Raw genomic sequence first — 14,793 nt, forward strand, 5'->3', positions numbered from 1 at the left:
CTCGGCACATACGGACAGTAGGATAATGTCTTTCAATACATGTTAAGGAAATGATCTGACAACCGTAAATATTGACTTTTATGATAAAATATTTTTTTTTATTGCTTTGAATGACGAGTCGAGCTTGCCGTTCACCTGATGGTAAGAGATACGACTGCCCATAAACAGTAACACCATCCAACACCTTCAATAACAAAGTATTGTTTGTTATTCCACTGCGCTTGCCATTCTGAGACATGAGAAGTTAGATCTTATTATGTCCAGTAGTTACACTAGCTACGATGTCCTTCAAACACAACAGTGACTACACACTGCTGCTTGGCGGCAGAAATAGACGTTGCAGTGGCACCTACCCAGGTGGTATCTCGCATATGAGAGACCAACCAATTTGTACAGGACCCACAGTGCGCAAGTCGAATTCGCACTTGTCCACTGTGAATGAATAGTTATGTAGATTAACATATCTGGTTTCCAACTGAATGATAGTTTATCTATACAAATGTATTTAAGGATAATAGAGGGACCTGTTTAAGGAAGGTATTATATGTTCGATTCTCGTCTTAAATATATATAAAACTAGCTTTTGCCTGCGGCTCCGACCGCGAGATGTCGTTTTTTCAGAATTAATATTTTCCTGGGATAAAAAGTAGCTATAGCACTCAGGAGTAATGTAGCTTCCTATTAGTGAAAGTAAAAATCGTTTTAGTAGTTCTTGAGTTTGGTGCGTTCAAACAAACTCTTCAGCAGAAAATACAAAAAATACTAAAACCGCGATAGAATACGAAGATTAGTTAAATTTCCAAACTCTTCAGCATTATTAGTACTAGCTTTTACTCGCGGCTTTGACCGCGTAAAAGAGTTTTCCGGGATAAAAGTTCTGCTATATATTTTTTCGGGATGGAAGTAGCCTTATGTCCTTCCCAGGGTCTCAAACTATCTCCATACCTAACTTTATCGAAATCCGTTGGGTAGTTTTTGAGTTAGTTGTCATTCAGACAGGCAGACAGATGCGGCGGGGGACTTTGTTTTATAATACTTATATTTTTAGAACTTTTTAAGATGAATAATTCCGTTAAACTTAATTGTTACGTAACTTTAACGGTTTACGCAGCGGACACAACGTAAGCTATCAAAAGGAATAAATTTTTCCTGCTTTCGCAACATTTTTCATTATACTCCGCTCCTATTGGTTATAGCGTAATATTATGTAGCCTACAGCCTTCCTCGATAAATGGGCTATCGAACATTAAAAGATTTTTCAACAACGTATAAATAATTCCTAAGATTAGTGCATTAAAACATATAAACAAACTGTTTAGCTTCCTATCTCAAACATGCGAGTTCAAACCAGTGACGTTGCTTGCCATAGACGGACCCTATATCTAAATTTATTGGAGGCCCTTCAGGGCGGTGCGAACTTTTGGGCACCCGCTTAGTTTAACGTAGGTATGGGCTAAGAGGGGCTCCAAAGCTCGGGGGCCCCGTATCACTGATACAACGGTAGCTGCGCCCCAGGTTTAAACCCGCATGTTAACAAACTAGCACCATCTATCGCGCAAAAGATGATTTTTCTAATTTATTGTACAACGATGTTTTGCTATTACTCATTAGATTGAGTAATCTTCACATGAGCGCACAGTTTTTGTATGACAATCTTTCAAATGTCCGCCTTTAATATTAAAACTTTTTGGTTATACTTTTAGGTCATTAAAAGTTATACTTTTAGGTCATACATTTGACCCTGATATATGGCCTACAACAATACTGTTTACTGTCTTTGACTGTTTGTATTTGGTCTAATCATGTTTACCGTAAGTCCGGATTCATTCGTTCTACATTTAACAACGCCAGCGGCCCATACTAAACTTTAATATATATCTCCATGGCGCTACACACAAAAGTGTAAGATGTTTATAGCCACATCGTAGTAAAACGTTTTTAAGGACATTAAACTTGTATAGGATAATTTTTTGTCAAATTGTAAGTATCTGATGGAGGGAACTTGAGAACTGGCAATACTATAGCATAGTGTAGCCTCGTGTTACTTCGTATATTGCCATTTAGCGTTAATAACAAAAAGTGAATACAGTAGAAATCGTTACAAAAGTTTCACTTAATGTCGATAGATGTCACTTTGTGTTAATTTAGCTAGAATGACGAACTAATAAAGACTTCGCCACGCTGTAGCGCGGCTGGATGTGATGTCGCCATAGTGTGATGAACTGCAGTGGGAGCGCCGCATGATGGGCACACGGCGTCAGGGTGCGCAGTAGCGCGCATACTGGCAAGAACGGACACGCCCAGCTATATGGCATCTCCCATACATTGTCATAGTTATTTACAGGCCAAGAACACGCGTCCTAAATATTTCACAACCACGCTTTTTGTGTGGCGAAGATTTTAGAAACACGACCGGCAAGGAATATGTACAAAATTCAATTCAAAATGGAGTTTGAACGAACGAGAGATGATTACTCCTCGACAGTGGACACAATAATGTCGGTCTGTTGGAACCGGATACACAGGCTGATCCCCGAACGCGACTCACTTATGTGGGTCAATATGGCGGGTTTTAACACCATGTCGCTATCCGGGCGGATATAAAATATATTTCTACTATCAGCACGTTCGGGGTGAGGATTGTTACTGTTTAGAGACTGTCTACAGTGGCGGGCTTACAGGGTGGTGACGGGACTCAGCTCAGAGCCTCGCGCTCGCTAGGGACATAAACAAAAAACGAACAAATGCGAGTTGGTCCCGCGCACCTAGAGTTCCGTATAAACGTTTTTTTTTGTTATTGAAGTACACATTAACAGTTTTCAGATGGCTCCTTTAAATGTTTTCTTTTATTTTGGCAGACGGAGGAGGGGGGGGGGGGGATACACGAGCATCATGAATTCACCCGTTGGTAAGTGATCACCGCTGTCAATTTTAATCTGCAATACCAGGAGGCATGGAGATGCGTTATAGGCCTTTTAGGATAGCATATATGTGCTGTAAGTTATAGATTGTTGGCAAATTTCAACGGGAGGTGCTCTAAATTTTGATTCCCTTATTGTAAGGTTATAATATCTTATGATCGCGTTGACTTACAAGTCGGATTTTTTCACAGCCGCAAGAGACCGTAGACCCCAATCATCATCATCATCAGCCGCAGGATGTCCACTGCTGAACATGGGCCTCCCCCAAAGATTTCCAGATCGACCTATTGTAATCGGTCTGTATCCAGCGACCTCCTGCGACATTTATGACGTCATTTGTCCACCTCATAGTTGTCCGATGCTGGGCTTCCCAGTTCTTCGCCTCCACCACAGAACCTCTTGCCCCATCATTCAACTTCAAGGTTCAAGCTTAAGTGGCAGTGGGCAGGGCACAGAGCTCGTAGACCCTAATATATGACTTGAATTTTACTTGCTAACATGCTCCTGAGAAAAGGGGTCTCGATCGATAGACATATGAACAACTAAGTGATCCTATATGGGTTTCTTTTGAGGTACGAACCCTAAAACTTTACTTTCCGTCGGCAATCGGGTATATAAACAAAAACACATCACGCATTTATCCCCAAAGGGGTATGCAGAGGCGCAACCAGGGCACCCATTTTTCGCCAATTGCCTTCCGTTCCATGATGTGATAGGAGGCGAGCCTATCGCCATATCGGGCACAAATTCCAGACTCCCGGCTGATACTGAGCAGAAAAACCCAAATAACGTTTTGTCTGACCCGGGAATCGAACCCAAGACTTCAGAGCGCTGCCGTACCGCGCATGTAGTACAACTACGCCACCGAGACAGTCTATAGTACAGTCGGGTATAGAGGCCTCGCAAAGGCCTGCCGCCTTAACATTGGCTTTAATTAAGACCAAAACAAGCAGTCGTGACAGTCAGGCGAGCGGCTTATATCACCATTTCAATAAAAGCAAATCATAAACAATTTCTTATTTTATTTTTCGAGGTACAAATCTGACCATAATTGGGTCTAGGGGTTGCGTTACTAGGATGCGGGGGTCGAATTGAACCTCCTGGGGTGTACTGGAGTCCATTTCAACCCTGTAGTTCTTCAAGATAGTCACCAGCCCCGCTAGCATCTGCATCTTCGCGAACCGCATGCCTTGAAATAAAAAGTGATAAATGAGAAACTGTCTCCTTGTTTGGAAGTGGATTAAAAAAATGTAATCAACTAATTGTGCTTAACCTGTTTAGAATTAGAGTTTAAAATTCGATGTTTTAATTACTAAAAAAAATAGTAGCATTTTTTTTATACATACTCGAAGACATGACCCCACTGCACTTGATTGTAAGTACAATAGAATGTCGACTGACGAGAGATGACTACCCCTCGGCAGTCGACACTTACGTAGCCTTCTATGACGTGTTTTAAACCCACCACAGTAGTCCACCTAGTGTGTCGCATTCCGGGATCAGCCTGTGTATATTCGGTACCAACAGGCCGGCATAATTGTGTCGACTGTCGAGGGGTAATCATTTCTCGTCAGGCGACATTCTATTAGATCCCACTCCACTTACCATCAGGTGCAATCGGGTAACTATGTCGTGCCAGTATCAAAAAAAGGATTGTAGGTACCTTGGTTGATTTCGATTTTACTTCATGTAGATACATTGCACAGCGGCGATAGCCTAGTTGGATGTGGAACGGATTGCCAAGTCTAATGTCCGCAGGTTCAAATCCCAAGGGCATACACCTCTGATTTTTTTAAAATCATGTGTGTATTCTTTGTGAATTTATCGTTCGCTTTAACGGTGAAGGAAAACATCGTGAGGAAACCTGCATATTTGAGAAGTTCTCTATAGGAATTTTGAAGGTGTGTGAAGTCTACCAATCCGCACTAGATCAGTGGTGGACTAAGGCCTAATCACTCTCAGTAGTAGAGGAGGCCCGTGATCAGCAGTGGGCAAGTATATAATACAGGGCTGATATTGTTATTATTATTTATTAGATACATACATATCCTAACTTTTATTTGCGAGCAGAAAATAATTCTAATCGTTTGCATTATTAATACCAGCCCTGGTTTATATTGTTTCCCACTGCTGGGCATGGCCCTCGTCTACTATTAAGAAGATTTAGGCCTTAGTTCATCACACTGGTTTATTCATATCTAGCTTCGAAATTCTAAGGTAGATTTCAAGATTTAACAACTTCACTACCGTTGCTTAACGCGTCTTTAATTTTTTAAAGGGTATAAGATCAAACTTATTGTACGCAAATATATAGCTTGTACTCTTGGTATATTGAATTTAGTGGCGTGCGCTGAATTATTATACCTCTAATTAAATTAAATATAGCATGAAACAATCCTCAAAATGACAAGGTAATTGCAGGCAGATGTTTCCGGGTTCAAATAGGAATGCAAACGGTATTGAAGTCTATACTCGATTGTTAAGGCTTATATTATGGTAAGTACGTAGTCCTTGAAGTTTTTTATAATAAATACATTTCAATGTTGACGGTAAATACTTAGTTTTGTTTTAATGAATTTGTCGCACGCACATCGTGTATTAAACTGAATGTTAATACTTCAAAACTGTATGTTTTAGAAAGCTTAGACATAGACTCAAACAATTTTGATCCAACCATGACTACGCAGTACCACGATATAGAAGCAAGGAATGAAAGCCATGACAGTTTTTACGTAAAAAAATTATATAATAATAATAATAATATCAGCCCTGTATTATATACTTGCCCACTGCTGAGCACGGGCCTCCTCTAACTACTGAGAGGGATTAGGCCTCTTTTTACGTAAATGAATACGTAATTATTATAATGATTTCTTATGTTTACGCGTATGTTAGGCACTGACATAAATTTATTTACAGATCTTATTGCGTTTAATTTATATAAGTACTTTCTCCCGACGCTTCGACCCGTGACCATGAAAGCCACAGCCTTCGAAACGTCGGGAGAGAATAATAATATAAATAACCGCGATAAAATCCGTAAATAACTTTCTTTCAATACCTATTTGTTTTATCAAACTATTATAAAAACATAAAACATACCAATACAGAATCTGGGACCTCCTCCAAACGGCATGTATACGTGTGGATTGATTTTCAACTTCTCTTCCCCTAGGAATCTCTCTGGACGGAACACTTCAGGCTCAGGGAAGTATTTGGGATCACGTTGTAGATGATACACTGGAATGTGGATTCGCATCCCCTTCTCCACTTTGAGTCCTGTGGGAAACGTGTAATCAGCCATAGCTTCGCGGTTCAGACTGCTAAGTACCGGGTAGAAACGCAGTGCCTCATCGATGCAGGCATCTAAGTACGGCAGTTCGGACACTACGTTGTAGTTCAACTTGTTGTTGTACTTTTTAATATACGTATCAACTTCTTCGAGAACCTTCTCTTGAATATCTGGTCGTTTAGCTAGTTCATACAGTGTAAAACTGGACGTGGTCGCCGACGTCTCGAACCCTGCGCCAAAGAACGATACACACTGAGCTGCTAGCAAATCGTTTGTCGCCTCTATGGAGGTTTTCTTGACCTCTCCCGTTTTGAAGTTGGGCACACCCTCTCCGATTATACGATTAGTTTTAGTCATAGATAAGACAATATCGACGAAGTCGTTCCTTGGCGACGGCTTGTACTGGCGGCTTTCAAAAACTTCTGTTAGTAGCCTCACGAAGAATTCATTTATATGTGATGGGAAGAACCTTAACCCCAAGAGATAGAATAAACCGGGCCAGACGTTGCGCATCACGTTCTTGATTCCACGGTACGTTGACTTCTCGAATATCGCAAATGCGATTTCTCTAAAAGGATTGTTCTCGGGTTTCCTCATCACGTTGGTTTCTAAGCCGAATGTGCACGAACCTATGCAGTCTATGGTGAAGGATGCCATCAAATTGTTGAGGATAACTGTTTGCGAAGCACTTACTTTCTTTTCAAGTACGTCTTCGAAGACGTGAGTACATTTCTCTATCAGATAAAACATATTCTTCATTTTGGCAGTGGTGAACAGAGGCGTGAGGTTCTGCCGCAAAACCTTCCATTCGTCGCAACACGAGAAGAATACATTCTTAGTGACGGGCTCTCTTCCGTTATATGCAGTTACTTCCCTGCCGTTGAAGTAGTAGAAGTCCTTTGTAATCACCAACTTAATCAATTCAGGATCCTGGATGATTAGAGCGGGGTCCGTGCCATAATAGGCGCCAATGAATGGCTCGTCGGGGAACTTCTCACAAATCTGCTGTAAGATGACACCAGGGATCTCCTTCAATAATAAATAGTCCTTGTAGTTGCCCAACAGAGGCATAGGTTTCAAATGCGGCACATTCTTTTTCTTCCAGTATTCTAGTTTCTTCTTGTAATGGTAATAAACTAGACATGATAACAAAAATACGACATACGTACACAGCAATGTCGTAAACATGTCTGCAGTAATCTGATGGTTCTTGCGAAATGAGTCGAAAAAGTTTAATCGTTCCTATATGAACGGATATATTATATAAAACATAACACGTGTTTACAATACGATAACTTCACGCTAATAATATGATAATTATTTTAAAAACATACAGAACCAGAATTTATCTATTCCTTTAATGTCATGGATAAGTATGCGTATGAATTCTTAATTATATCTAGGCAAAGATCGTGCATCAAAATAAGTGAAATGGACTCGTAGAAATATGTTTGGTGTATGAAGGATTTTTTTTTTGAGTGCTGGGCCCTTATTCTGTATGATAGTGTAAACACGTAACGCGGCCGTGTCATGTTATCTTCGAGAAATGTGCGTGGAATGGTATTCTGTAAGCCAAATTTCTATAGTCCTAAATATGATGCGTTGTGTTACGTGCTTGTTACACACTGTCAAAATAACGTGCGGGATAGAGAATAAGGCCCCAGAGTCTAATTTTATCGTGAGTTGTTTTTGTGTGCTCTTGTCTAACCAGTGTTTCAAATAAAATGTCAACCTGTCAGGAACTATTCATATTTTTTGTTGTTGTTTGTAGAACAGTATCGAACTCATAAATATAATGATCAGCTAAAAACTAAAAATAATAAAACAAGTTTCGTATGTTCGAAATGTTTTTTTCTTATATAGCGATAATCTAGTTGGTTGTGGAACGGACTGCCGAGACGAATGTTCGCTGGTTCTAATCCCAAGGGCACGCACCTCTGACTTTTCTAAACATGTGTGTTTTCTTTGTAAATTAACGCTTGCTTTAACGATGAAGGAAATCATGGTAAGGAAATCTGCGAAATTCTATATAGAAATTATGAGGGTGTGCGAAGCGTACCAATCCGCACTAGGCCAGCGTGGTGGACTAAGTCTAATCCCTCTCAGTAGTAGAGGAGGCTCGTGCCCAGTGGTGCGGTATATAAGGGGTAGTGTTTATTTTTTTTGTAAGATCAAGCTTTTAAGTAGTTGTCACTTTATCGTGGTACATTATTATACATTGTTTGTACATTATGAATATAAAACCATACAAATACAAAGATTAGTTCCAGAATGTTTCATTCAATATTTAACACTTTGTAATAGACGCTAGACATTAACAATAATAGTCATAAACCTATTCATATAATTTTTAGTCTAGATTTCGACCTGTTCCGCACGAGAAGTACCAATATGTAATTTTTTAGTGGTAAGAAATAAAATTTGGCAGATGCGCATACCGCACCTTGCAAATGAGTGGAAAAAAAAAAGAAATAGAATATTTGCCATATTTCAGCAAGGAAGCATGTACAGAATATTGTTTGTGTTTGTTTTATCGTCTCTAGTATCAATGTTTTCCATAATGTTAAAGCGAACGATAATTGACGAACAAAATACATGTAACCTCGATAAGTCAAAAGTCGCAGCATTCGTCTTGGCATTCCATATTAATCCCAATTAAATATTAGCCTCTCCATTATTCTAACCTGAATAAAAATTATATACAAGTTATGAAATATAACGAGATGGCCCAAAAATTATGTTCTTAAAATAACAACAAAAAAAAAAACCTAAAAAACAACAAAAAAAACCTAATTCAGAAAGCCACCAGTGCTATTCCACACCAAATATTCGCGAGCTTTGTTTTTATTTCGAGGGTCAGAGGTTAATTGACTTAGCGAGATATTGCAGACTTATTTTGGCTGTCAAATGTTTATTATTTACAGGCTTTTGCTCGCGACATCATTAAAGCTTCCCTACGCAGCCTCTAAGGTATCTCGACCTCCAGTTTAAATAAATAATACTTCATACACCCATACAATGATAGCCCGTGTCAATATTCCACGATCTAGGTTGCAGGGAGTCTACTTCGAAAAACGAAATCCGTAGTTTCGGATGACGGATCGTACATTTTGTTACTACGAAGTGTTTCGGATTCGATGACGGATTCGACGACGGATCCGTAATCGGATTTTGACACTTATGACATTTTTACTTTCGTCGACCGCACTATGAAAACACATTTGACATAAAATACATCGTTTCTTCGTTCGGATTTTAGCGTCAATTTTACGAAAGCTCTAAGCCTTTCGTTTGATTTTCGTTTGGTACTTCAGAGGTTTTAAAATTGCTCAATAACTCCTGTGTGAAGAATTGTTGCGAGAGGAAAGTGTTGAGCGAAGTTGGAAGCGTCTCTAACTGCGTAAAACCTTCATTACATGGAATTTATAAGAACTTAAAGGACTTTACCACCCTTTTTTGAAACCATCTGCGAGGATATAGTTCCACTGATTCCTCCAAAGAACATATACGGGGAAGTGATACTACCACTAAGGTAAGCTACAGAAGCAATATTACTTTCTACCTTTCTCAAGAACCTAGCTGGTATTAGTATTGTAGTATTCTTAACGTCTTAATGATCTTGTTTTTGTTTTTTGATGCATTGTACTAAAATGTATATAATATTTGTCTGATAATTTCATATTTTGACTGCACTACATTTTTATGCCATGAGTTGTTAGGTAGCTGTGGGACTAAGTATAGATGGGTCCATGGCCCAGCAAACAGTCTCTGAGTGCCTCAGGCAAGTGTCTGAGTCAGCCTTATATATTGACTAAATTTATAAAATTTCCACAAAACCAACAAGAAAGCACTCTTATAAAAGAACAGTGAGTTAATAATTATTAATAATTCATCGAAAGTACCAAATAATCATCTACAAAGCATTAGCCTTTAATTTAAAATAAATTTCAACACTTTATTTACTTAGGTTAAACAAGTCACTAATAATTTTTCATTTTGTCATAAATATGGAATTCCAGGTATATGTGGTTGCATTGACTGCACCCATATAACCCTTAGAAAACTTGTGAATTTTATGCCATCCTTTGTAAAAAGTGCCTATGGCTTTGAATTTATTAGACTTTAAACATAATATGTTTTCTTGTTTCAGAATTGAATAATTAAACGACTACCAACTCGCTAGAGTTGCCATAACCAACATTACATCATGCATATAAGATGAACTACCAAATATATGTTATCGGAAAATAAAACATTATTACAATAATTTTTATATTAGTTTTTTAATTAATTTCTTTTAACTCTCTCAGAATCCGCTCCAATACTTCTTTTTTTAGTTCAGTCAATGCGAAGGACCCGATTAGAGGTACGCCTATGTCGCTGGGTGCACTTGTCGTCGTACTCTCCTTGAAACTGTTAGGTGGAATCATAAAAAAAATGTTAATTGTTTGTTGTAAACATCCTAACACAGGGTGCATAAATAATGGTGGTTCGTATTCCTACTGGGATAAAAATAATAAAATTCACACAAAGATTCAATAAATTTTACCGTAAAAATCCCGTAAAAACCCGTTGTGTATATCGATGGGCAAAACTAATGATTTCTTAAATAGATCAAACCAAAGAATTTGCTTGTTACACAATAACTGCCTTTGCAATGAAAAAGATCATTTGTTTAAAGCGAGTAAATAACATTTTAATAATAAACTTACCAATACAATAAATAATTTTACTTGTAAATTACAATTCTACTTTGTTGTGATTGTCTCAATGACTAAATATAAAGAGGACAGGCCTCAAAAATTAGCTATATGAATAAGTTATATTTATGTCAGGGAAATCGACGCAGAATTGTCAATATATATGTCTATCTCTTTTACTCAAAGCTTATTTGGAACGCAACAAAAAAAGACAAAAATAATTGCTTTCTTCGCATATGGGACTATTTCGTTTACTTCAACACACTGGGACCGCCTTGCGGCAGAAACGCCATTTGTTGCAGGCGAGTCAACAAGTACATGTAGTGTCAGACGATCTAAACAAATCTTCATAAATATTGAATTTAAAGTAATATAATCATATTCTCAATTGTTCAGTGTGTTTATTAGTGTATTTGTTAAGTTTCGAAAATGACTCAGTGTTGTGTGAAAGGATGCAAATCGAATTCACGCAAGAAAGACCCCGAAATATCTTTTCATAGGTTAGTAACTGTTTTTACCGAAAATTAGCAAATATCTTTGTATATTTACTTTTTGGATTTGTTTTTATCAATTAAAATGATATGTGGATCTGGTTTGTTAAGCTTTGGACCCTTTTAGGCGTGATTTATACACATTAAAATCATTATGTTTGTTTACACACGAGCTTAGGGATGGGTGGGTGGATTTGTTTAGAAATTATTGATATCGATATTTTAACAGACGCCCGTTTATCAGTTACGGTTTTGTCTTTGAAAGAATGTTAGAGCACACATCAATATTGTATTATCCAGAACGACAAACTAAGTGAAATTAGAATATTTTTTAAGATAACCAAAAATTTAAAAACCAAGGCAAAATGAATTGAGAATATTGAGCGACGTGATTGGAATCCTACACCAAATACATATTTCTTTACATTTTGAGAAGATATGCATAAACCACACGTTTAATTAACGCGAGTAAAGATAACTGTTTTCCAACAATATTCCCGATAAGTAAAATAGTAATGATTATTATACTTCACCTAATAGTAATATTACTTTAACATATTGCTATGAATAAAATTAGAATTGTTACATAAAAGAATAGATAAACATAAAAGAAACAACATAAAGATGAAATGTAAGATATATTTTTACAATTGGCGGTCTTATGTTTCTAACAACCTTTGCATGCACGAAAATAGATACATAATCATATTGTTGTTTTTGCAAATAATTATTATAATTGATTATCTTAACCACCATCTTTACGCTCATTGATTTTAGTTTGCTGAAACATGGTTATGTTTCTCGATCAAAGAGCATAATAATAAAATAAAATAAAACCAACCAAATAATTGCTGACTACGCTATCTTATTCCATTTATCATGTATTAAGTAAATATGTTAATCTGTAACTTAAATTTTTAGCAAGGAATAGTGCAACATACAAATATAGATCAAACACAACTAGATGTTTGTCACAACAGGTACTGCTTTCTTTAACAATTGTTACTTATAAATCAGTTTCAGTTTGTTTGTTTATATTATGGTTTGTTATATTTATATTATGGTAGAACCTAACCCTTTTCGTATTTGATCTATTTTGGGCTTGTTTGTCTCTCTTTTAATTCTTCGATGTCGATACAAAATTTTCGGTACTAGCATATCACTATTGTAAGGGGCGGAGTCGGCGCCATTTTATGCATTAAATGTGCCGCATGTCACGTGACCATATTACCCATCCTCTATACTCTTTAATCATTGGATTGTCTCCAGTCAACTTGTCAATGTCCATCAAGTGTCAAAAATCTAATATTCCACAGATTAAACACAATGCAATAAGACTGTATATTGCAAAATCAGCAAAAATATTTGTTTTATTGTAACTAGTAAATATTTAGAGTTATGAAATAATAGTTGTATTGCAGAAAACCTAATTAGACATCCAACTTATATGTCTATTTCACAAGAATGTCATGATAGGTAGAAATTTACGGTTTTTGAAGATATACATCTCTAATCCGACACAATATTTTCATTCGAACGATTGTTTATGGTTCCGAAAGGAACGATGACGGATCCGAAGTAATTTGGTAGTAGGGTTAAATCCGAAGTTCGTCGTTTCTTCGTTTCGGAACGACGTTTCGATGTTCGTTTTTCGAAGTAGGGCCTCAGAGGTAATATTGGGTTTTGCTGATCGGTATGGAATTTATATCCGATATGGCGATAGCCTCGCCCCCATCACATCATAGGACGGAACATACTTGGCGAAAAGTGGGTGTCCTGGTTGCGCCACTGCATGCTTCTAGGAGCTCGACTTCGAGAACTTAGGTGATGGGTCGTTTGGCTTTTATTTCTAATGGAATCTTAAATTTCGAAACATTTTGAAACCTCTAATTCTTTGAATTCTAGGCCGCACTTTGAGAAACAATGGCTCAGACATACAAATATACGTCTTTTACTTATATCACTTTTATCACGTCTTCCGCGTTGACGATGGATTTAGTTTACAAAGATTACTTATTTGCTGAATAAAAATGTATATTATTATCATTAATTTAAACGTTGACATTATGACATTGGCATACAGTATATTATATACATATATGTACCATAGTATAATATATAGTTAGGATCGAATGAATGCATGCGGAAAAATACCAAATGTACAAATTACAAAATAATATGGATATAATTTTATTATTTGTTGATGTTGCGCGCGCACCTTTGATTTGTATAAAATCAGTTTAGCCACTTGGTTGGGTTCCCATTGTCTTTATTATAAAAATTACAAAAAAACGTTGAAATGAAAAAATGCTCGACACAAAGCACCAGACGCCGATCAAAGTGGAAGTCATAGGGATGCGACTCGCTGTGTTGCCAGATTTTTTCTTTTAGTAAGGCGATGCTCCACACTTGGCTGTAGTCTGGAGTATTCATTAACGCTTATCAATCTATACGAGTTAAGGCTCGACCGAGACGGGTTTTTCAATCTCGGTCGAGACCGAGACCGAGACCGAGAACGAAATAAAATCTCGGCCGAGACCGAGAACCGAGACCGAGAATAAACAAATCGTGAATAAACTATAAAAATGTTGTTAACTGTTTACTACTGTAGGCACTGTTTGATAAAAAAAACCGCTGTAACAATCAAAGTCAAATAAGATAATATAGTATAAAAAAAAAAAAATCGGCATAATGATTACTTATGTTTACACGAATATTAGACATTTAAATTAAACTATTTTATGAATTTTATCGCGGTTTTAATATTTTACTTTTCTTCCGACGTTTCGAAGACTTTGCAGCCTTCATGGTAACAAGGGAGACAGAGGTGTTGTTCATCCGCAGTCAGAGTTACAATATCTTTTGAGTTCCGATTTAATTAAATGTTGAACTGGATCCCTGGCTTGTGCAAGCTTCCAACCATCTTCCCTATTGAAATTAGGATGTTTTTCAATTTCAATAGTATGAATTGTAGGTAAAGTCGAGAGCACATGTTCCTCTCCGATACCACCTCTCCCGCTTTAACAATAACATAGAGCGGAGCGTAATTGAGCGTACTGAATATTAAGAATGAAATTGGTAATTTCATTCAAGTTTCGACGTACGGGAATGATCGATCAAGAAAGTCAAGTTGGTTGCCTTACATTTGGCAACGTTTTTAGAACCTCTAGTGGGGGCAGCTGCCACTTCCAGTCCACCCCTTGGCGATACCCTTGCTTAATGTCGTGATTTCCCGCGGGGAAGATACAACATAATAATAAATCATGAGCAAATATTTCATAAAAATATTTGTTAGAATAACAGCTGAACGGATGCGTACGTTTGGCACACAGGTAGACCATGTTCTTTAATAGCATAATATAGACTACTTCATGGCCTTGTCACACTCA

General features: G+C 37.4%; 1 protein-coding gene across 1 annotated transcript; it reads right to left on the minus strand.

The window, feature by feature from the left end:
• Positions 1 to 3,926: 3,926 nt before the first annotated feature.
• LOC115450334 (cytochrome P450 6B2) lies at positions 3,927 to 7,450 on the minus strand. The gene is made up of 2 exons (XM_030178328.2): positions 6,024 to 7,450; positions 3,927 to 4,110 (listed from the first exon to the last, which is right to left on the minus strand). Exons 1-2 carry the CDS (start codon positions 7,399 to 7,401, stop codon positions 3,938 to 3,940), a joined length of 1,551 nt encoding a protein of 516 aa, XP_030034188.2. The 5' UTR covers positions 7,402 to 7,450; the 3' UTR covers positions 3,927 to 3,937.
• Positions 7,451 to 14,793: the final 7,343 nt, after the last annotated feature.

This window comes from Manduca sexta, chromosome 4, assembly GCF_014839805.1.
Source record: "Manduca sexta isolate Smith_Timp_Sample1 chromosome 4, JHU_Msex_v1.0, whole genome shotgun sequence".
NCBI classification, from domain to species: Eukaryota; Metazoa; Arthropoda; class Insecta; order Lepidoptera; family Sphingidae; genus Manduca; species Manduca sexta.

Excerpts from the sequence above, each read along its gene's own strand:
- LOC115450334 (XM_030178328.2), bottom strand. The coding sequence starts at position 7,401 with ATGTTTACGACATTGCTGTGTACGTATGTCGTATTTTTGTTATCATGT. Across the intron at positions 4,111-6,023 it reads AGGTCCCAGATTCTGTATTG|GCATGCGGTTCGCGAAGATG; the intron begins GTATGTTTTATG and ends TTTTATTTCAAG.